We start from the raw sequence: 24,500 nt of genomic DNA, 5'->3' as shown, positions 1-24,500 counted from the left end.
TAAATTTCCAAGTATTCATCTTGGTTTTATGATTATTAGAAATTTTAATAATATTGTACAACTATACTATCTTAAATAGCCAACCATAATTGAAAAAGATAACATTTACATGATCATTTGACTTGTTAGAAATTGCAGCGAAATTTCTTTCATACTGAAGTTGTAGAAGAAGCAAAAATGAGAAGAATGCATTAAAGTAGTTACACACGCACACATACACACACACAGAGCGATGGATAAGTAGATGGATATATATAGACAGACAGACAGGTGAATTAGTATGTATAATCCAGGTGTTTACATCATGAAGTACTTCCACAAATGGTGGCTATCTGAAAGTTGAAAAGTGGGAAGGTCTCCCCAGATGCTGCTGTACCAGTAATCCAAAACTCCACAAAATATCCATAGAGTATATATAATAAAATAATATTGAAGTATGGAGTTAGCAAGTTGCTTTTGTTGCTTGGTTTACAATTGTTTCATCAACTTCAGTTGAACCATGTTGATGGCATGATGCAAGATTGGTTTAATTGAAGCCAATGATGAATTGTGAACTAAACATTATGCACAATTTGCTAGCTCCATGTTTTGATAATCTTTTATTATATATAATATATAACACAAATAATTTTGTCACAGCTGGAATACCTTTGAGCATCTGTTTGCTCAACCATGAATGTGTTAGGGTTAAACAACATCAAAATAACAAGCAATTAGGTGTCACTCTTCTTACCACTTTCATTGCCTGATCTGATTGGTTGACAAGCTGTTTGAGGTCTCAAACTTCTGAAGCTTGAAAGTTTAGTTTTATTGTTATTTTATCAATAATTCTTAAATAGAAAAGAAAAAATGATGTTCAGGAGCCTTGGACAAGCCATAAAGGAGAGAAAATGTGTTACCAAAAAATTGTCAGAAGCTGTTGAGAAAGCAAGCCATTACATCTGTCTGAAGAGAAGGGATGTGTGGGACATTTAGAGACAAAGCACAGTAGTACCTTTAGCATACAAGAATTTATTCCAAAAGTAAAAATAATTTTAAAATCATAAATAGTTTATTTGTCCTTAGTTGACATTTAAGTTAATTGATGTTGTAATTTTTCTATTACACAAGTCTCCTCAGAACCAGTGTCCAACATGGGCTTCTGTAGCATTAAGCTGAGAATATAGAAATCTTCTCTGGGTAGAAATGGAAATTTGACAATTACTAGTAGCCTTTCTTTCTCTGAAAGAATTGGCCTCAGCTCTGTATGTTGAATTGATTAAACTAACTCAAGCTAATAAGTAAAATAATTAAAATTTGTCTCTTCTGAAGTATTCACATTAAGTATAATACACATATAGCTATTTTAGTCTAATATTAGTTCTGTTAGATATAATGTATTTTATCCAGCTGGACAATTATTTACAACACCTGTGAGTGTTTATTCACTGTTTTTCTATATTGATGGTGACAGAGTTTGTCTAGGCATGTGGCTCTTTATGAGTACATGACATTGGCAATACCCAATGAGGCAGAAATACATTCAACATTCTCATCAGCCACTTCTAGGATGATTTGCATCTGCCCCTGATATATATTGCTTTTTAAACACAGCATGTCCATATGAGAAACTATCTCTGGATGAACATGACAGTAAATTAGCCTTTTGCAAAATATTTACATGAAGTATGATACACAGCTGGCTAAATCAAAATTAATTTAAACATAGTTCAAGTTGAGGAAATAGAGAGAGGAAGAAAGCACAATTCATTTCTTCAGATTAAAGACAGGTTTCAAATACTTTCAGCAAGGGATACTCTGCTAAAGGCAAACTAGGGAAAGATGGTAGAGTTAAACAGAGTAACGGATTAAGTCTTGCACCCAAAAAGCAGGTAGCCTGTAGTCTATCAAACAAGATGTTCTTCCAATTCTGTTTCACTCAGTTTCATTCACAAGGCTTTGGTGCTTGGTTCAACCCCAAGTTATGGTTAATACACTCTTGTCCAAGGTGTCATGCATCAGGGTTTAATATTGATTCATGTGACTGTAAAGCAAACTGTTTAACTACAGAGCTGTCTACACTGATGTCTTAACCATATGAGCCATGGATGGTATTGTTCTAATGACAGCTATATATTTTAGGCATGAAAATAGAAACATAAACAAAATCTTTCATGCTGGATTATGGTGATTGATTACAATTAGTGGTATTCAATCACATTTGACTTACCTCAATACTGGGGCCTACAACTCATCCCCAATGCATGCTATCTGAAGAGCATAAGAGTTGGTAACATAATCTCCCTGAAAGATAATACAGGAAATTCCAACATGGTAATTATAAATCCACTACTCTTAAAGGATGTCTTTACTAGTAGCATTTTTGTCAGCAATTCTGTGGTCACATGATGGTTTGTATTAATAGTCCTCAACAACAAAACTGTTGTTCTAAATGAAATAATACAGTTTTAAGAAACTGATATGACTAAATTATTGAAACAAATAGTTTGAATGATTTCCTGTTAATTAGGAGTGGCTTTAAAAAAAACAGTAAATGATGACACCTTGTAAACAACTGTGTATTTTCACAGTAATTTAGTTTGCTTAGTGCTGTAACAATTCTCATACTAGACCACTTTCTTGAATCATTTTTATTATAGATACAAATCCTGAACTTAGTACTTGACTTATACTTTATTTTATCAACCTTGGGAAGATGAAAGGCAAATTTGACCTTAGGAAGATTTGGACTGAAGAAAATTAAAGAACTCGAACAAATACTGTAAAGTATATTGCCCCATGCTCTAATATCAATATTCCTTCTGAAGCCAAAGGGATTTGGGTCCAAAGCTGCTAGTTGTAGATAGTTGCTGCACCTGCTTGGAATAAGCCAAATCTCCATCAGTTAACATCTTCAATTTCGAAATATTTCATGCTTATTTGTGGTGATTGTTTGCAATCAATATATTCAGTCTCTTTTGGTCTGTTCCAGCTCTGGTCCTTCAACTTCCAACTTAAAAAATAAAACTCATTAATGCCATCCCAAATTAAATATGAGATCACATAAAAGGAAAATCTGACTTTGGTAGGAATTTAAAGAGTTGGAAGAAATACTGCAAAACATTTTGACTGACACTCTTGACCAAAATCACATTCCTACCAGAGGGATTTAAGTCAGAGCTGCTCCTTCTAGAATGTTTTTTTACCTACTGGAAATTACAGGGTGTGATCTTAGGGACACTGTCTGAAAAATGTTGGGATAGTTATGGCTGATACATCTTAGAGCATAGGTCTGCTGAATCAAAGTTGGTTTAGGAGTTAAATAACAGCACTTGTTAGGTATATAGTACCAATTTTCCTTGCTTATAGTCATATAGTACCAATTTTCCTTGCTTATAGTCATGCCTCCATAATATACTTGTTTATACTTACTAAGTATTCAGACTTTCTCTGTTTTCACAGAAACACAGATTACCTTTCACACCAACCCCATTTTAAAAAAAATAATAATTTAATATATTTCTGAAAAGATATCATTTTTAGGCATTTGATTCTGAAAGAAAAATCCATCCATCCATCCATTTTTGCTACCCATTATTCCTGGCAGGGTCTGAGTCAGAGAGTCCTCAGGCACCTCCTCCATAGGGTCCTATTAGAGCAACTATCATTATACTTCCCTGCTGGATTTCCAAACATGACCAACTTAAACTCTGGATATTATCTGATCTCCTCACTCTTTGTTTACTCCTAGGTCTCCTGCTAGTTTTGCTAAAGAGTTACATATCAAATATCTTTAATGTTATTTTTAAAAATGCCTATGGTATTTTCAGGATCACTAACTGAGAGCAGGCCCCACAATAATGCCAGCCAAGATATGTGCCTCATACACGATTTGAACTGTTGTCAAACTAGGTGAAATGAATAACAAACATAGACATGATGTTATTGGAGTTATGCTAGAGATGGAACAGAACCAATGTGTAACAGACACTGAGGTGGTAGAGTTAGTATGTTATTTGGCTTAACATCTCCACCTTGTCCTTGGGTACTTTTAGTTGGGTACTTTGTTGCAAACATTGAGACTGAGTCTCCTATCTAAATTTATATATTGACATCTTTATAACCCCACCTGTCTTGATGGTCATATGAAATGGTGGATCGGTCAGTTGCGAATAAACTTCCTCCTTTGATATGCTAAAAGATAAATTGATAAATAAATAAATGTATAGATACAAGTACTCACCCACTTGTGATCAAGTTTCAATTTGATCAGTCCTGATGAGTTGACATGGGTGTAACTGGAAGACCAGTACATTGCACCAACCAATCGCGGCCGTTGCCAGCCTACCCTGGCACCTGTGCTGGTGGCATGTAAAATGCACAATCCATATGTGGCCGAAGCCAGTGCTGCCCTGACTGGCTTCCGTGTCAGTGGCACATAAAAACCACCAACTGATCGTGGCTGTTGCCAGCCTCCCCTGGCACCTGTGCCGGTGACATGTAAAAAGCACCATCCCTACATGGTCGATGCCAGCATCACCTTGATTGGCTTCTGTGCCGGTGGCACGTAAAAAGCACCAACCGATCGTGGCTGTTGCCAGCCTCCCCTGGCACCTGTGCTGGTGGCACGTAAAAAGTACCCACTACACTCACGGAGTGGTTGGCGTTAGGAAGGGCATCCAGCTGTAGAAACACTGCCAGATCAGACTGGAGCCTGGTGCAGCCTCCTGGCTTCCCAGACCCTGGTTGAACCATCCAACCCATGCTAGCATGGAAAACGGATGTTAAACGATGATGATGATGATGATACTTATTCTGTCAATCTCTTTTGCCAAACTGCTAAGTTGTAAACATACCTGCACCAGTTGTCAAGCAGTGGTGGTGGGCAAACACAAACTCAGACACACATGTATATATTACAGGGTTCTTTCAGTTTCTGTCTACCAAATCCACTCACAAGGCTTTGATTAGCTTGAAGCTACAGTAGAAGTCACTTGTCTAAGGTACTATGCAGTGGAACTGAATCTGGAACCATGTAATGGGAAGCAAACTTTTTAACACACAACCATGTCTGTGCCTATAAATATTTTGTAATACATTTTATTTTATCTTTTAAGCTAGTATGTAGCTTTTAAGCAACTAACCCCAAATGGGAACATCTGCAAACAGATCTCTGACTTGTTTTGGAGAATTTGTTTCAATTGCTTCTTCAATGATGATCATATTAATCGCTAAAAATCATGTAACAAAAAAAAAAAAAAAATCACTGATGACAAATTGCAGTAATGAAAACATAGGGATCCAAAATTTCAGGATTGCAGGTCTGGATTCAGCCTGGAATGCTTTTAATTTACTCACAGACTCAGCCTGATTCCAAAATGGTGTGATATGTTGGGCTACAGCCTCTAGGATTAAAGCTGAAAAAGTTTAACACACTGACATTCGCATTTATTATATTAAATATGTTTAATTTTGGAGAAACTGTATTTCAGTTAAAGTGTATTTTGTAGATATATATAGATATATATGTGTGTGTGTGTGTGTGTACACACATGTATGTATGTATTAAAGAAAGCAATAAAAACAAAAATGATAGTGTTCAGCAGTTGGTTCAGTATGCTGGCCACAGATATTTCTGTTCAAAGGTGGCAGAAACGTTAGCACGCTAGGCGAAATGCGTAGCCGTATTTTGGCTGTCGTTACGTTGTGAGTTCAAATTCCGCCGAGGTCGACTTTGCCTTTCATTCTTTTGGGGTCGATAAATTAAGTACCAGTTATGCACTGGGTCGATGTAACTGACTTAATACCTATGTCTGTCCTTGTTTGTCCCCTCTGTGTTTAGCCCCTTGTGGATAATAAAGAAATAGGTATTTCTGTCCAGGAAAGTTGTACATTATTTCCCTCTTTCTCTCATGTACCCACTCTCTCTTATTGTTACTCCCTTTGCTACCATCAACACTACTACTTTTAATGAAACATCATGGACTCACCCTAAATTTTTTTGTCTCTCTTTCTCTCCCTCTCTTTTTTTTCTCTCTTTCTGTCTGTCTTTGCCATCTCTATACCTACTATTACTCTCACCCCCAGCATGAGGAAGTGTCATTGAATAGTGAGAGAGGGTTCAACGTGTGACATACTGACACACAAAAATTAGTTTTTGCATTTATTAGATTATTTCTAATATCCTCTACATACGATTTTCTTTTTTTAGTATATTATTATTTTATATTTCCCCTTTTTAATTTATTATGGATGGAGAGCAGTGAGCCAGTAGAACCATTAACATGCCGGCAAAATGCTTAGTCGCATTCCTTCAAGCTTTACATTCTGAGTACAAATACTACTGAGGGACTTTGTCTTTCATCCTTTTGTGGTTGATAAAATAAGTACCAGTTATAATATAATAATGAAATTATTGTATACAGTGCTCAGGAGCACCACAACTTGTCAAAAGTGCATATAAAGTATATGCAGTAATGTACAAATGTCTGGAAAGTGAACAGTGTATCAGTCAGATACATGCTTGCGTGTGTATGGAGGGGGGAAAATCAGGTGTAGTTTTGGCGAATCTCATGAAGCATGGAAGTTTTGAAGGATGCAGTGCTCCGACAACTAACAACTGATGCTGGCAGTCTGTTCCATGCTTCAGCAACTCTTAGTGTGAAAAAATGTTTCCGAAAGTCATGGGAGCTGTGCTGTTTTGTGACTTTGTAAACATGCCTACGGGTGTTAGACAGGTGGAGTTTGAAAAGGTGCTCAGAGTTATTGTTTGTAAGATGGTTAATAATTTTATGGGTGTCTGCCAAGTCAGCTGCCAGACGTTGGAGTTTCAATGTGTCCATGCCCAGGCAAGTAAGGCGTTCAGAATATGGCAAATGCCTGATGGAGGGTATTCTCTTGGTTGCACATCGCTGAATGGCTTCCAGGCGATTAATATCCGGGGCAAGATAGGGGTTCCAGACCGGTGATGCAAATTCCAGGTGAGGTCGCACCATAGCTTACAGTTGATGTAATGGATTTACCCCTTACTTCAAAATTGCTGGCCTTGTGCCAAAAAGTAGAATTTACAACTGTAAATCATGTATGAAAGTATTTATATTTTCCCTGCCTTCATCTTCAAAATTAAGGGATTTCCTTTTTTTTTAAACTTTTGCCTTATTGGTTGGTAGATAAATCTTTCTTTTGCACGATATCTTTAGGGTTGGTAAAAGTGGAGAAGCTTAAGATATTTGTAATATGACTGCTGAAATATAACTGCTACTGAGAGAAAACATAATGTAGGAGACACTAACTCTGGGCTTGCAGAAATCTTTTATACAGCATGAAGAAATGTTGGAATGTGTTTTAGTACACAGTTGTAATTGGTTGGTTGTAACAGCAGGTTGCTGTAAGTTGAGGAACATCTATACATCAGTCTCAGTTTCAATAATATGCTGTATGGATCAAATATCAGTGACTTTGTTGGTTCTAGTAACTGATACCTTTACATTATTTCTACGAGAAAATGCTGGATATTTTTCAGTTGATTAGTTGGCTGACTGTTGCCATGACAAAGAACACTTTTAGCATATCAGCACCTGTCTTTTTTTCTTTCTTAAATGCATTGTCCTTACTGTTGAAATCAGATATCCTAATGCTGACCATCCTGTTGTTTTTTCAGATATAATTTATCTCAGACTTGCATTATCTAATATCACAATCATTCTATTTTTTTTTTTTTTTTAGAAAAAAGTACACGTGGGTGAGATCTGGGAGAGATTTGGCTATTACTTCTAGTAGATGGAGGAGTTAGTTATACAGGGGCTCTCTCAGTGGCTGCTCTTAAATGTGTTTGTGGAGGGGTTAGGGAGAGTCTTGAATATGACTGAAATCCGCATGTCCTGCAACTGTCACCACTGAGGAAAACATGGATCTTGTACTGGATAACAGGCAACTATTGACTATAAATCAAATAGCCAATGCTATTAGCCTATCCATGAGAAAGTCGATAATATTCTGCACAATATTAACAATTAATGAGAGGCCCATAAGTATCCTCCTCCACTAAAAAGAAAGAAAAAAAACAAACTTGAAATATATAAAAATACATGAACACACCTTCTTTATACGTCAAGAGCCCCTAATCCTGATGCCCAAGAGAAGTCTTGCTTCACCTTCTTGCAGAATTTCTCTACGAAGCCCTGCCTCTCTGCATGAATATATAAATGATATGGAGAGAGCTGTTTGCTGAAATGAAGCTTATTGTTATGTCTGGTTGTAGTTATCCAGTTTCTATTAAGAGCCATGCTGTTTGAAGTTTTAAGATTTAATATAATTTGATCACCATTTTAAAGAGAGTTGAGGAACATTTGATTCCCTGCTGGTTTAGTAACCAATTATCAGTATTGTCTCTATTCTGTCATATATTTGCAATTTATTTGGTAAGAAAAGTGAACTGAACTAGTGACCTATTTCTTGACACTTGGTCATCTAAAAAGAAAGCACTTACCTTATAAAGTTTGCTGCGCAAATGTATAATTCTGAATTTTCTTTTACCTTCTTTTTAGTGGAATGAATCGACTCCAGTACTTCATTTTTTTTTTAAAGCCTGGTACTTATTTTATCAATCTCATTTGCTGAACCACTAAGTTACAGGGACACTGATACTCCAACACCGGTTGTCAAGTGGTGCTGGGGGAACAAACATAGACACAATTACACACTCTCTCTTTCTCTCACACACTCACATATATGTGATGGGCTTTTTTCAGTTTCCATTTTACCAGATTCACTCACAAGGCTTTGATCAGCCTGAGACTATAGTTGAAGATACTTACCCAAGGTGTCATGCAGTGGGACTGAACCCAGAACCATGTGGTTGGGAAGCAAGCTTCTTACCACACAGCTACGCCTGAATAATAATGTTTTTCAACGATCTTTGCATTACACTAACTTAACTAATATGACACTTGTGTTGCCAATCAAAAGTTCCATTTAACTATAGTCATTTCATATTCTATAAAGTCATTCATAATTTCATGGATAATGTTTTAGTTTTTATATTTACATTTTTCCATTAGTTATCTAGGATCATCATCATCATCATTTAATGTCCGCTTTCCCTGCTAGCATGGGTTGGACGATTTGACTGAGATCTGGCGAACCAGATGGCTGCACCAGACTCCAATCTGATCTGGCAGAGTTTCTACAGCTGGATGCTCTTCCTAACGCCAACCACTCCAAGAGTGTAGTGGGTGCTTTTATGTGCCAGTCAGGCGGTACTGGCAATAGCCACACTCAAATGGTGCTTTTTATTTGCCACCTGCACAGGAGCCAGTCCTGCGGCACTGGCAACGACCTCACTCGAATGTTTTTACATGTGCCGACAGCACAATTGCCAGTAAGGTGACACAGGTAATGTTCACACTCGAATGGCCCTTTTTACGTGCCACCGGCGGAGGTCAGTTTGTTGCTCTGGCAATGATCATGCTCGTATGGTACTCTTAGCGCTCCATTAGCATGAATGCCTGTCATCGAATTTGATTTCGATTTCACTTGCCTCAACAGGTCTTTGCAAGCAGATTTTAGTGTCCAATGAAGGAAAGTTATGTAATATATTTTATTCTTACATGTAACTAAAAATATTCAGGATATACTTTTTAGAATGAACAGGAAAATAGGGTTGTTGTTCATTGTATTTAACTGTTATTTAAAACAAAAATGAGCCTTTCTTAATTAGACCTAATTAACAAATATAAAGATCTTATGTTTGTTAAATAGAAAAACAGTGATGATGTTGATGAATTCCTGTTTAGTGTTAAAGGTCAAAGATTGACTGAAAAATGAAAATTAAATAACTTGTCTTTACTTTCTCTGTCTTAGTAATTTATATCTTATGTAGGCTTCATACCAATCCTTCACCCAAATAGATTAATTATAATTCCTCATCTCTTGGCATATTTCAGAATATACTGATTATAAAAGACTCATTTTCCTTCAATTTTCTTTTCCTTTTTTTTTTTCACTTTTTTTAGAAAAAGTTCTGATATTAACTGACATGCACTTGGTTGCTTCTTAATAAATAATTCTGTCACTCTAGGGGAAATTCATCAAATAGTTTTGAAGATTATGATACTTATGTATCATTCCAGTTTGTATCTCTTTCTATCAGATATATATACATATCAACTGTTGAAAGAATGAGGAAGCATCTGTCTTTCTCTTTCTTTTGGAAAAAAAATGTCTTTGATTTAAAGCATTCCATTTTAAATTTTTCTATTTTATTTTGTAATTACAGTTAGGCAAGTCATTAAATTATCCACCTACATTTAAATAGTTAGCAGTTAACCAAATCATGTTCTACATTTGCTAGTTTTATCTGACTACATTGTTGTGCTATTCGCCAACATATGACCAAGTCATTTCTCTATTACTTGATAGCTACATCTGATCATGTCATTGTACTGTTCCCTAGCTAGAGAAAGGGTCAATGCTTCATAGGCTGGGTTGATAATGTTACAGCATTGATTTTATTCTCATTGGGTCAATACAAAGGTTCCAATGGTCAAAATAGCAGTGTGCTAGATAAAAAGCTTCTTTTGTTACTATATTTCTATCAAAATAAACTACATTTATTGTAATTGATTCCGAAAAAACAAAATATTTAGTGAAATAACTTTGTTAGTATAAAGTTGGTGTTTTTAACATACATTGATATGGAATTTAGATGGAAGAATTTAATTTAGGTCACTTTAACACAGGAAGCTTTGTTCCTAGAATATTGGCAATTTGGTATCAAAAGGGTTAAGCTCTTGGTTTTATATTTCAAATTCCACCAATGATATAGTTTTGTGTGCCCCTGGAGGACATCTGTAGTATATATGCTTGTAATAAATATGCTATGGATGATCCTTTCTTAATGAAGATGTTGCCCTTGATAAAAATCCATGATTATTTTTTTACTTGTTTTGTTCCTTAGACTATCACCATGTGGGAGCAAAGCTTTAAAAGGATTAGTTGATAGCATTAGCCCCAGTATCTATTTTTCTTTACACTCTGGCACTTACTTTATTGGTTCCTTTTGCTGAACCAATTTGCAGAGATGTAAACAAACCAACGCTTGTTAAGCATTGGTGGGATGAATGCATACATGTACGTGTGCATGCGCATGCATACACACACACACACACATACACACATACATTATGATGGTCTTTCATACAGTTTCCATCTACCAAATTTGATCACAAGGTGCAGCACAGAGGGACTGAACTCCAAACCACAGGGTTGAGGTGTGTCTTTTAAACCACTTACATAAATTCATATTTGATGGATATTTGTCCTCATCTTGTTTGTTGTTAACACATTTCATCAGGTGTCTTGGGAAATGAGAACAAGGTGCTATATAGTGGGACTGAACCCAGGACCACATGGCTGGGAAGCCAACTTCACAATTACATAGGCATGCTTCTGCCTATATTCTTAGTTCAAATTCCGCCGAGGTCGACTTTGCCTGTCATCCTTTCGGGGTCGATAAATTAAGTACCAGTTATGCACTGGGGTCGATGTAATCGACTTAATCCATTTGTTTGTCCTTGTTTATCCCCTCTGTGTTTAGCCCCTTGTAGGTAGTAAAGAAATATATATTGTTAGTTAATTTTCAACAACACATTAATTACAACAATCAGCCAGCTATCAGTTTTGGCCAGCCAGATTATTTGAGTTAACCCTGAAATTTTTAGGTATGTGGAAGCAAGTAGAAAGCAAAAGCATGCCAAGGAATTTTGTTGACAAACATGAGAATAAGCAATACATGCCGACAAATTTCAGCTGCAGCTTGCTCATTTGTGATTGAAAATTTCACTTGATATTTGCTGATTGTTGTGTCTGAAGATGCTTAGACTTATTCAACACTCTATATGATTATAATGAACCTTCATGCATATGTTTTGCTTGCAGTAAATTGTCTTTATTCTTTTGTGTTTTTCCTTATTTGTATCAAATTAAAAAGTATTGCATTTGTTTTGTTTCATTGTGTGTGTATACCTTTTATCTTTTACTTCTATCATTCTCTTTTGCCAAAGTGCTAAGTTACAAGAACATAAAGCAACACTGATTGTCTAACAGTGCTAGAGAACATACTCTCTTACTCACACTCTCCCTCTTTCTCTTTAGGAGATGACAAGTTCAAAAAGAAACTACACCTGGTGCTTAGAATAAAGTAATTAGAGATGAATCTAAGAATGAACAAAAAATATCTAATCCATAATTGAACATAATGAGTTTTGTAGAAATAATGTTTGAAATTGTTGAAATAAAGATTCTGGATTAAATATTTATATATATATATATATTATTGTGTGGTATAACTTTAAAAAGATTTCTTGTGTAATGTCAAACAATGTGAGAAAATACAAAGTAAACTACTGTATTTTGTGTATAAGGAACCCCCTAATTTTTGTGGCTTAAAATTTAGAAAAAAGGTTTTCTAAGGGATTATATACTATGTATGTATAAGAAACTTCCATACATTTTAATCTAATTTTTGATAAAAAAAAAAAAAAAGGATCCTCATACACATTAAAATATGGTACATTAGGAGAAGGAAAAGAAAACAAAGTTGTTGTTTTATCTTGATTCTGTATTTTGGGGTTATGGCTCCTGCTTTAGGACATTTGGAAAAAGTGATACCGTAAATCCTCGAGTATAATCCGCACTTTTTTCCCAAAATTTAATGGTCAAAATCCCTAGTGTGTATTATACACGAGGTTAAAAATGAAAATTATTTTCTAAGCAATGTTCAAGTCTCTATTTGCTGTCCGGCAATGTTTATTCAGACGCATTTTGTGATGTCGGGCGTGAAAATACCTTAAGCTAAGCCTGAAAGTAATGAAGTCATAAAAGAATCATCCATAACTTGCAGTAAGCAACATTTATTAAACGTTATTACTGTTATTTCTTTATTTTCTGCAAACAAAATGCACAAAAATGCTACACGTTTGCATTATAGTTATATATAAAATAATAATAAAGTACGTTACCGTATACATTTTTACAAACCAAGGACATTATATAGACCTCCTTGACTCAAGTTAGAGAAGGGGTGCATATTATACACAAGGCTTAGGTTTTTCAGAGGTACAACCCCCTAAAAATCCCCTGTATATTATAGTCAAGGGTGGACTATGCTTGGGGATTTATGGTAGTTGGAAAAGTTGTTGCTCAGATGTATGTATCTACACACATCTTACTCAATATCATGAGGTGCAGACTATATTTATTAGGAGTGCAGGAATGCATTAAATCAAGCAACATATTAATGCATGAACATGAGTGAACATAGTTGGTATGAAACTTGGATGATCAAATGATTCCTAATATATACGTATTTTCTTTTTTATTTATAGTTACCTTCATCTCATTTTCAACTGCATTTTCCAAATTATCCTTGGAATACCACTTGAGTTTGTGCACAAGTTTTGGCGCCTGTTCCTTGTTTACATGCTGGGTGTTCTTGCAGGTGAGCTATATCAAATTCATATCTTAATCTATTCAATGAGCCTATCATTCATTGGTTTTATAAGTATACTTCTTAAAAATCATGTAAAGTTTGAATGTCAAATTGGGACATAATTTTGATTTTCCAAGTTATGTTCATTGAGGATTATCACTTGAAACCATTATTATTATTATTATTATTATTATTATTGTTATTATTATTATTATTATTGAGTGAGAGAGCAGTGCATGTCATCAAAGTGACACTGGGGTAAAATATACGAAGCCCAGCATACCCATCATGACTACCCGTCTGATAAGGGTACACTAGGCACATCCATCACAACCATATGCGTGACATGGTAATCTCATATCAAGATAAACAGCTCATAACCTTGCAGGTGGGGCCCAGTTGGAATTTTCTTTGGCTCGAGTAGCCCATCCTGCTCAAAAGGTCCCTGAATAAGGGTTGTTTAAGGATGTTGAATGAAACACCTATGTTTCCAAAGGTGAATTATTCAAACTCCAAAGAATCCCTCTCAACACATGGCTATGATGCTCCCCCACTATTTCTGCTCGTGATCAGAGATGCACATATCATCAGCCACTAAGGGACATGTTCAACTGGTTAAGGTCAAACAACTGACAAGCAAATCTGTGGTATTGAGCAGAATATTTGCTGTAGCCCATTTTTTATACCAAGACAGAACAATGTACATGATAACACTTCCAATCAGTTAAGATCAGCAGCCATGAGAGCCACTGCCTGGTACTGCATCAGGGCATTTATGATTATGATTATTATTATTATTATTATTATTATTATTATTAAGGCAGTGAGCTGGCGGAATCGTTAGCATGTTGGATGAACTGCTTAGCAGTATTGCTTGTCGCAAAGTTCTGAGTTAAAATTCCACTGAGATTGACTTTGCCTTTCATCCTTTCGGGTTTGATGAAATAAGTACCAGTTATGCACTGGAGTCGATCTAATTGACTTACCTCTTTCCCCCAAATTTCAAACCTTGTGCCTATAGTAGAATGTATTATCATTATTAAAGTGGTGAGCTGGCAAAATTGTTAATTACCGGGTAAAATGCTTAGCAACATTTCGTTTCTTTTGACATTCTGAGTTCAAATTCTGCCGAGGTCACCTTTGCCTTTCACCCTTTCAGGGTCGATAGAATGAGTATACTGGGCTTTGTATATTTGTCAATATTTTCTCTGTTGACAGCCACCTCAGTTAATTTTGCTTTTCTCTCAGTTCTGTGCTTTCTGGAAGAAAAGCCCTCACATTATCTCAAAGCTACGAGAATTCACTAACGTGATTTGTTTATTTTTTTTTTAAAGATTTCATAGAGGAATTCGATACAGTGGGTTTTGGCTGGTTTAAACACTGAAGGGTTAAAAAGTGCCAAAACTATAAAATCAGCTTCTTTGGCTTTTTTGAGGGCTCTAGAACCCAAAAACTATAGTTTTTTTTTTTTTGCTTTAGAGTTAAAAGTTGAGTACTGGAGTCAATGTAATTGACTTAACTGCTTCTGCCAGACTTTCTGGCCTTGTGCCACAATTATTACTATTCTTAAGTTGGTGAGGTGGTGGTGGTGGGGAGGCGATGAATGAAGTACCCGTTGAGCAGTGGAGTCGATGTAATCATCAAGTCCTTTCCTCACAAAATTTCAGCCTTGTACCTATTTTAGAAAGAATTATTATTGAGTGAGAGAGCAGTGCATGCCATCAAAGTGACACTGGGGTACAAATATACAAAGTTCAGTATACCCATCATGATAAGGGTAAGACTACCCATCTGATAAGGGTACACCATGCACATGCATCACAACCATATATGTGTGACATGGTGATTCCATATCAAAATAAACAGCGAATAACTTTGCTGGTGGGGCCCAGTTAGAATCATTATTATTATTAAGGCAATTAGCTGGCAGAATCGTTAGCATGCTGGGCGAAAAGCTTAGCAGTATTTTGTCTGCTGTTATGTTCTGAAGTCATATTCCGCTGAGATCGACTTTGCCTCTCATTCTTTCGGGGTCGATAAAATAAGTACCAGCTGAACACTGGGGTTAATGTAATCAACTTAACCCCTACCCCAAAATTGCCTTTGTGACAAAATTTGAAACTATTATTATTATTATTGTTATTATTATTATTAAGGCAGTGAGCTGGTTTAGTGGCATTTTGCCCATTTGAGTTCAAATTCTGCCAAGATTGACTTTGCCTTTTCATCCTTTTGGGGTTGATGAAATAAGTATCAGTTGAATACTAGGTTCAATATAACTGATTAGCCCCTTCTTCAAAAATTTCAGGCTTTGTGCCTATTGTAGTAAATATTATCATTCTTTTACTTGTTTCAGTCATTTGACTGCAGCCATGCTGGAACACTACTTTTATTATTATTACTATTATTATAAGGTGGCAACCTGGCAGAACCGTTAACATGCCAGGCAAAATGCTTAGTGGCATTTCATCTGTTTTTATATTTTGAGTTCAAATTCCACTGAAGTCAACTTTGCCTTTCATCTTTTTGGGTCAATGAATTAAGTATCAGTTGAATAGTGGAGTCAGTCTAGTCGACTGGCCCCCTCCCCCAAAATTTCAGGCCTTGTGCCTATAGTAGAAAGGATTATTATTATTTTACTTATAAATTATTGAATGCCAATACATATAATGCACTCATTCATTGTTTACACAACTATATAATTCTACAGGTTCCATGGCACATTCAGTTACTGACAGGTTTTCATTTCTTGGTGGTGCCAGTGGTGGTTGTTATGCCTTAATTGGAGCACATCTTGCTGCTGTCATTGTGGTGAGTAATTAAATGACTATTGAAGCACAATATTCATCTCATGATTGTAATTATCATAATTATTAAGGCTTTAATTTCATTTTGCTGTTTTCAGATCCTTGCATGGGTGAGTTTGCACTATGGACTGTTTTCATGTAAAGCAGTTTTTCCATAGACTGGGAGATCATGCACATAACAAAACACACAAAAAAGGGCATAAAATCTTTTAACCTTTTTACCTTTTATTTGTTTCAGTCTTTGGACTGCGGCCATGTTGGGGTACCGCCTTGAAAAATTTTAATTATTATTTCTTTAAGCTTTGTAATTATTTTATCAGTGTCTTTTACTGGACCTCTAAGTTACAGAGATGTAAACACACCAACACCAGTTGTCATGCAGTAGGGAGGGCAAACTCATATAGACATAAAGACTTACATGCACACACACTCTCTCTCTCTCTCTCTTTCTCTCTCTCTCTCACACACACACACAAAGTGAGCTTCTTTAAGTTTCTGTCACCAAATCCACTTGCAAGGCTTTGGTTAACCCAATGTTATAGTTGAAGATACTCACCCAAGATGCTACTTAGTGTGATGGAACCTGGAATCATGTGGTTGAGAAGCAAGCGTTTTACCACACAACCATGCCTATAATTTAATTATTACATTTATAATATGTTTACATATCACATACATAATACCAAAGTTGGGCACCATTAATCAAAAAGTTAACTTTGTCAGTCATTAATCTGTTAACCAAAATGTTAATTGTTAATCTGTTAATTCTTTGAAAATGTAATGAAAGTCAACATTAATTGGTTAATGTTAACTTTTATTGAAAAAAAGACATAACTACAGGTCTGGTCTTGTAAGTTACTTGGTGACTCCTCTGGTGCTGGTGCCATGTAAAAAGCATCCTACTCTGTAAAGTGGTTAGTGTTAGGAATGGCATCCAGCTGTAGAAACCATGCCAAAGCAGACAGTAGAGCTTGGCGCAATCCTCTGGTATGTCAGCTCTTGTTGAACCTTCCAATCCATGCCAGCATTGAAAACAGACATTAAATGACGATGATGCAGATGATAAAAGCATACTCTGGTGGTAGAGAGTTAAATACAAGGGAAATAACTCTTTTGAAACCAGTTGATTAAAATATTTGAACTCTCTAATCTAAACTAGTCAAGGGCAAATTGTGACCTGCAAGACTTACTGAATGGCATGCCTAAATGAAAAATTACCTTGTGACAAAATTTGAAATTATTACGGATGCTGCTGCTGTTGTTGTTGAGTGAGACAGCAGCACATGCCATCAAAGGGACACAGGGGTACAAATATACGAAGCCCAATATACCCATTAAGACTATTCCATCTGATAACAGTACATTAGGCACATGCATCACAACCATATGTGCGTGACATGGTGATCTCCTATCAAGAGAAACAACACATGATCTTGCTGGTGGAGCCCAGTTACAATTTTCTTCAAGTCAAGTTGTCCATCCTGCTCAAAAGGTCTCTGAATAAGGTTTGTTTAAGGATGATGAACAAAACACCCAGGTTTCCAGAGGTGACTTATTCAAACCCGAAAGAATTCCTCTCAACACATGGCTATGATACTCTCCAACTATTTCTGCTCATGATCAGAGATATATCCCTTGGTGGCATTGTGTCCCTTAGTGGCATATTGTCAGCCACTAAGGGACATGCTCAACTGGTTACGGTCAAACAACTGACAAGCAAATTTGTGGTTTTGAGCAAAATATTTGCTGTAGCACATCTTTTATGCCAAGACAAAACATATACAGGGTATTTATTATTATTATCATCATTATTATGAAAAATTTTCCTTGATATCTGTTTTATACATTATCCACCGGGCACTACCCAGACACTCGAGGTAGATAGTAAATGTAATGTCCTTAATACATTGGATGATTATACCATAGCAAAAAGCACTTGATATTGATTAATTAAAAAAGAAAGCACATGTACACATGAGTGCTCAATAATGATGTCATAAAACCATGAAGTTTAAGGTGATAGTGCTCTTCATAAAATGTGTGCAGTCTCCAACAGGATTATTTTTTTGTATCATTGTCATCATTATTGTTATTATAGGTAGTGGATTGCCGAATCTAGAGAAGTTTGGTCTTAAATTCCTATACTATTTACTATTATTATTATTATTATTTGTTGTAAATTTAGATTCTGTTTAGACTGGCTTAGCCTCTTACATGCATGCTTATATGTTAATTCAGGAGCAGGATATTTAATTCATTAAACAACTGAATCTTCATCATTGAACAATGGAAATTCTTTGTTAAATCTTCTTTTAAGAATAATTTTTTTTTTCTGGTCAGAACAAAATCACTAATAATTTAATGTTTTTTTTTTCTAGAACTGGAAAGAGATGAATTACAAGTGTTGGGATGGTTCCTTCTTACGTATGCTACTCAGTGCACCAGTTCGTCTAATAGTTATACTTACATTGGGTAAGGAACAAAATTAATTTTTAAAGAAAATGTACATATGTATATATATATATACATATAAATGGTTTCAAATTTTGCTACAAGGGCAGCAGTTTTGGGGAAGGGGATGAGTTGATTGCATTGACTCCAGTACTTGACTGGTACTTAATTTATTGACCTTGAAAGGGTGAAAGGCAAAGTCAACCCCAGCAGAATTTGAACTCAGAATATAGTAACAAGCAAAATACCATGTGTGTAATAATCTATTATATAAAATCCGTTCTGTCTGTCTGTGTGTGTGTCTTCTAGGATCTTTGGCATCCTCCATCTGATTGCGCTCAAATTTGATATGTAGATACCAACGGTATCAGGGCGTGTATAAGTCTTGAAAAAATTACAAAAATCGATTCCAGGTGAGAATGTGATCGATAAAGCTGTGGGAATATGCATTTGTACTTGCAAGTACATCAGCTGTTGCGATCGATACTACGTGTACGCGAGAAAAATACATGTGCAGTTTGTGCAAGAAACGCCAGCTAGCTTGAAATAATGCCACAAAATGGGATGGTCGGACAAGTTGTTTTGAGAAAATTTGGTTTAAATGTTTGGTGGGGGGGGGGGCGTTTTGCTCGTGTATATATATATATATATATTATAAAACCATTATGTATGGATTTATCTAATCCAGTGGTCCTCACGAGAAAACTCCTTTTGTGGACCAGGCTACAAACCACATAGTAAACCTATGCATAGGGGTGTGATGTAGAGTCCTATGCAGTTGAAATGCAGTAAATCCTATCAGTGATGCTTATTTCATGAGGGGTATATAGAATATAAAGAAAGTCGGGAGGTATGAGATGAATATTTTTAAATCACCAGTTGATACCCACAAAATCATGATTGTTTCACAGCCAACATCATGGAAAAATATATTTTGAAGATGACTTTTTGTATGTGCATATTGGAATTGGAAAATGGATGTAACTAAGTATATATAAGAGAGAAAAGTGGAGGCATGTGGCTTAGTGGTTAGAGTGTTGGACTCATGATTGTACAGTTGTGGTTTTGATTCCTGGCCTGGGTGATATGTTGTGTTCTTGAGCAAAACACTTCATTTCCACTCAGCTGGCAAAAGTGAGTTATCTTGTGAAAGACCAGCATCCCATCCAGGTGGGGAATATACACACCATGGAAACCTGGAAACTGGGCCTATGAGTCTATAATGACTCAGGAAGGAATTTTACTTTTTTCACTATGAGAGAGAGGGAGAGAGAGAGAGAGAGAGAGAGAGAGAGAGATATCTATACAAAAGTTTACTGTATTCAAAAGTCTGCTATTCTTATTTTCAGTGTTTACTGATACTGGTAGTGCCATCTACAGAAGATATACCACTACTGGAGGAACTAAAGTGGGTATTTCTGCTCATATTGGTGGAATGCTTGCTGGTGAGTAGGATTTGTTTTTACTGCTTTTTCAGTTAAAGGACTGCCATGCCTATGATTCTCTTTATTTTTTTTCAGTGCCTCTGAAACTGTTTGGCAGAAATTAAGTTATTCTCAAATCAGAGATCTGGCCCACATGCTTGCAACAAAGTGCAGCCTGCTAACAACAGATGGTAATGTGGAAATGGGATTTTCTGTCAGAAATCTAGGACTCACAAGGACAGATCTTTACCCAGTTTTCATGACATAAGTAAATGAGACTACAACACTTCCCCACTGAGGGGGACGTTAGTCTGTCACAGGGCTAACTTCTCAGCTATTGGTGGAACTCCTTTACAGCTGAGTGAACTGGAACAGCATGGAATCAAGTGTTTTTTCCTTAAGAATACAATGCTATGTCCAATCTTGGAATTGAAGCTGTGGGATGAAGTGGTGTGAAAGGATCTTCAGCTACTGGGGCTCACTGAAGAAATGACAAAGAACTGGAGGTTGTGGCAATTTACTGTACTTGAGAAGAGGTGCCAAGATAAGTAAGACCACTGTCTTCTATACATACAGGCTTGTTCTTTACAGGTGGTGATGCCACATAAAATGCACTTGTGCCAGTGCTACGTAAACACACCTGTGCCAGTGGCATGTAAAAAAGTACCCAGCACACTCTGTAAAGTGGTTGGTGTTAGGAAGGGTGGAAGGGCATCGAGCCATAGAAACCATGTCACAACTGACAATTGGAGTCTGGATAACTCCCTGGCTGGCCAGCTCCTATTAAACTGTCCAACTCAAGCCAGCATGGAAAACGGATACCATATGATGATTGATGATGATGATATGATTGTGAGCACAATATCTTAATCGCTGCTGAAACTGGGCAGTGGATTAAGTTTTCCACCTAAGAACTCAGGACACAAAGGAGTGGAAATAAGTCTTGCATCATATGACTTTCTAATGATCTTATTGAGGGCTGCTGTTATGGATATGGTGGATGTCATGGGCAGTCACCACCTGATTCTGTTTGCAGTCACTTTACTGTAACATCACTTATACTTGTTAGCAGCACGGTGACCTCATTAGTGCTGGTGACTCCCCACCCCCACACAAAAATAATATCAATACATCCTGTAAAGTAGTTTGCATTAGGAAGGATATCTAGCCATGGAAGTCATGTGCAGTACATATCACATTGCTTTCTGTCAAACCATCCAGTTCACCCACTAACAGGGAACGTGAGCTGGGTTTAGACCGTCGTGAGACAGGTTAGTTTTAACCTACCGATGCATCGCGCGTACGCGGCGCCCCGAGTCGCGTCGGGGTACTCGGCGTGCGGTCGAGGCGGCGGCGCGCTCGCGCGTCCGTCCGTCCTGGCCGTGCCGCCGGCGTTTCTCCGGCCGACCTTAGGCGGGCGTCGGCAACGTCAACTCGGCTACGGCTATCCCGTCCAGTACGAGAGGAACCGCGGGATCAGAGCAACGGTTTGCGCGCTCGCTCGACAGAGCGGTGGTGCCAGGCTGCCTCTGAGCGATAACGGCTGAACGCCTCTAAGCCGGAACCGTAGCCGGACCCGAGTTGTTTTCCAAAAGCGTCTCAACCTCAAGGCGCATGCCTTAGCTCGGCGTTCGCCGTCCGCCCGTCGCGTTCGCGCGGCGAGCGGCAGCGTCGCCGGCGGAATTGCCATTCGGGGACGCTGTAAAACGATGATAAACAATGATGTGGGTGATGGTAATCTCAGTTAAAAAAAGGTTTTGAACTCACAGTATTACATAAGACCTAACTGAGATGTTTTTCTTCAGTCATATTATATCCAATGATGGATGAGTGGGCCAGGCCTAAAACCTCTTGATGTTTGAACAAAATTACTGCATGCAAGAAATTATAATGTCTGGTGGTTGTTGTAGAATTATTGAAACTTGAATAATTTTTGTAATATATAGTTTCACGATACATCTAATGGATTCGCTAGGATGTTTCATCAGTGATGTTCCTGATAATAGATGAACTGTAGACAGGAACATCACTGCAGGTTAGCTAGTAAGTTGGTCTGTAGAGAAGAGACTTTCAGTTAGGTGGTAGAAGTTTCTAAGACTTCAGATGGCCAATCATATTTGCCCTCACATTGTGTAGCTCAATGATGCAAAATAAACAATACACTGACACGCTCTTCTTTCTGGTTATTTTTGTGTATAGCTTAACAAAGCTATACCAGCTGTTGGTATCTGGCAAGAATTCTTTTGAGTCACCTCCATGTGTTCTTCCTAGAGCACAATCAGTTCACACATATTTACAAAGTCAGAAAACAGCACAGCTCCCATGACTTTAGGAAATATTTTTTCACACTGAGAGTTGCTGAAGCATGGAACAAACTGCCGGCATCAGTTGTTAGTTGTCAGAGCACTGCATCCTTCAAAACTTCCATGCTTTCTGAGATTCGCCAACACTACACCTGATTTTCTCCCCTCCATACACACACAAGCATGTATCTGACTCATACATTATTCGCTTTTCAGACATTTTGTATATTACTGCATATACTTTATACGCACTTTCTGACAAGTTGTGGTGCACCTGAGCACTGTATACAATAATTTCATTATTATTATTATATCACATGGTCACATATTCAGCAGAATTTGAAAAGATAACTATGTCAGAGTGGAGTTTCATGTGTATGATGTGCTCTGGGAACTTTAATTATTTGACAAGATCCAGTCTGCTCTCAGTTTGAATCTGTGGAAAATGGACAGAGCAGTTGATGTTCCAGTGAACAAGGATTTTCTTCAACTTTGATCAAAATGATGGTCTCCTTCCTGGGGCAGTATTTATTTGCAAATTGATAACTTAAATATTCCAAGCTTAATGGTTACAACCACAAATCGCAACTGGGCCAGAGATTCTGATCCTTTTGTTGGGAACTGACATTCTGATAAATACAATGTTACTATTTACATCATTCTTTTTTTTTTTTTCTCCACAGGTCTGTTATTAGGAGTTCCAGTTATGAAGAACATCAATGAATTACCATGGGAACGGACTCTTGGACTGGTTACTGCTGTCATTTATGTAATATTCACCATGATCGCTGTTCTCATTAACATTCTTTATCATGATTATCCAGACCCTAATTTAAATCCATGTTAATTCTGAAGATACTGTTGATATTATTATTATTGATATTATTATTATTATTATTATTATTATTATTATTTAGTAGTGTTATTATTACTATTACATTAGGATGGCAGATTGGTAGAATTGTGGGAGTCAGAAAAAATACTTTGCAGTATTTTGTTTGCTCTTTTACTTTCTGAGTTCAAAATCCTACAGGTGTTGTCTTTAGCTTTTGTAGATAAAATAAGTATCAGTCAAATAATGAGGTTTGATCTATTCAACTATATCTCTTCTCTCAAAATTTTAGACCTTGTTTTATATATTAGATACAATTATTATTATTATGGTAGCAAGGGCGGAATTGTTAGCATGCTGGGCACGATGTTTAGCAGCATTTCGTCTGTCTTTACATTCTGAGTTTAAATTCCGCTGAGGTCAACTTAGCCTTTCATCCTTTCAGAGTTGATGAAATAAGTACCAGTCATGCACTGGAGTTGATGTAATCAACTAATTCTCTCTGTGCAAATTTCAGGTTTTGTGCCTATTGTAGAAAGGATTATTATGGTAGCAAGGTAGCAGAATTGCTTGTGTACTGATCAAAATATTTTGTGGCATTTTGTCTATCTTCATGTTCTGAGTTCAAATTCTGCTGAGGCTGACTTTGCCTTTCATCCTTTCGGTGTTGATAAAATAAGTACCAGTTGAGTACGAGGGTCGATATAATTGGCTAGTATTCCTCTCTGCCCCCAAAATTTTAGGTCTTGTACTTATTCTAGAAAGAATTAGTATTATTATTGTTATGTTTATTCTTGCTATGAAAAGGGTGGTAGATGACAGGTAATACCAGAACACCAGGCAAAATACATTCCAGTATTGAGCTACATCTCTTAACATTCTGACTTCTTCAAATCTTGCCAATTCTGACTTCATCTTTTACATTCTAGATAGTTGACAAAATAAGAACCAGTTATTCTTTCTCCACAAAATTTTAAGGTTTTGTACCTAAGTTAGAAATCATTATTACTGATGGAAAAAATTTTATTACATTATTATTATTATTATTATTATTATTATTATTATTATTATTATTATTATTATTTAGGTTACAAAGAGTGGCGAGCTGGCAGAATCATTAGCACACTGTACAAAATGCCAATAAGCATTTTGATTATGTTCTGAGTTCAAATGATGCTGAGGCTGACTTTGCCTTTCATCCTTTTGAGGTCAGTG

At 36.7% G+C, this 24,500-nt stretch overlaps 1 protein-coding gene across 1 annotated transcript in view; it reads left to right on the top strand.

The window, feature by feature from the left end:
* The window catches only part of LOC115219244 (rhomboid-related protein 2-like), an 88,831-nt gene extending 65,122 nt beyond the window's left edge, over window positions 1–23,709 (top strand). Inside the window, exons 6-10 of the mRNA XM_029789392.2 lie at window positions 13,365–13,477; window positions 16,179–16,279; window positions 18,654–18,747; window positions 20,076–20,171; window positions 23,137–23,709. Coding sequence (XP_029645252.1) covers window positions 13,365–13,477; window positions 16,179–16,279; window positions 18,654–18,747; window positions 20,076–20,171; window positions 23,137–23,300 — 568 coding nt within the window. The 3' untranslated portion in view covers window positions 23,301–23,709. The remainder of the gene's footprint in view (window positions 1–13,364; window positions 13,478–16,178; window positions 16,280–18,653; window positions 18,748–20,075; window positions 20,172–23,136) is intronic.
* The last annotated feature ends 791 nt before the right edge of the window (window positions 23,710–24,500 follow it).

The sequence above is a fragment of the Octopus sinensis genome, linkage group LG1 (assembly GCF_006345805.1).
Source record: "Octopus sinensis linkage group LG1, ASM634580v1, whole genome shotgun sequence".
Taxonomy (NCBI): Eukaryota; Metazoa; Mollusca; class Cephalopoda; order Octopoda; family Octopodidae; genus Octopus; species Octopus sinensis.
This window is presented reverse-complemented; position numbering and strand designations above follow the sequence as displayed.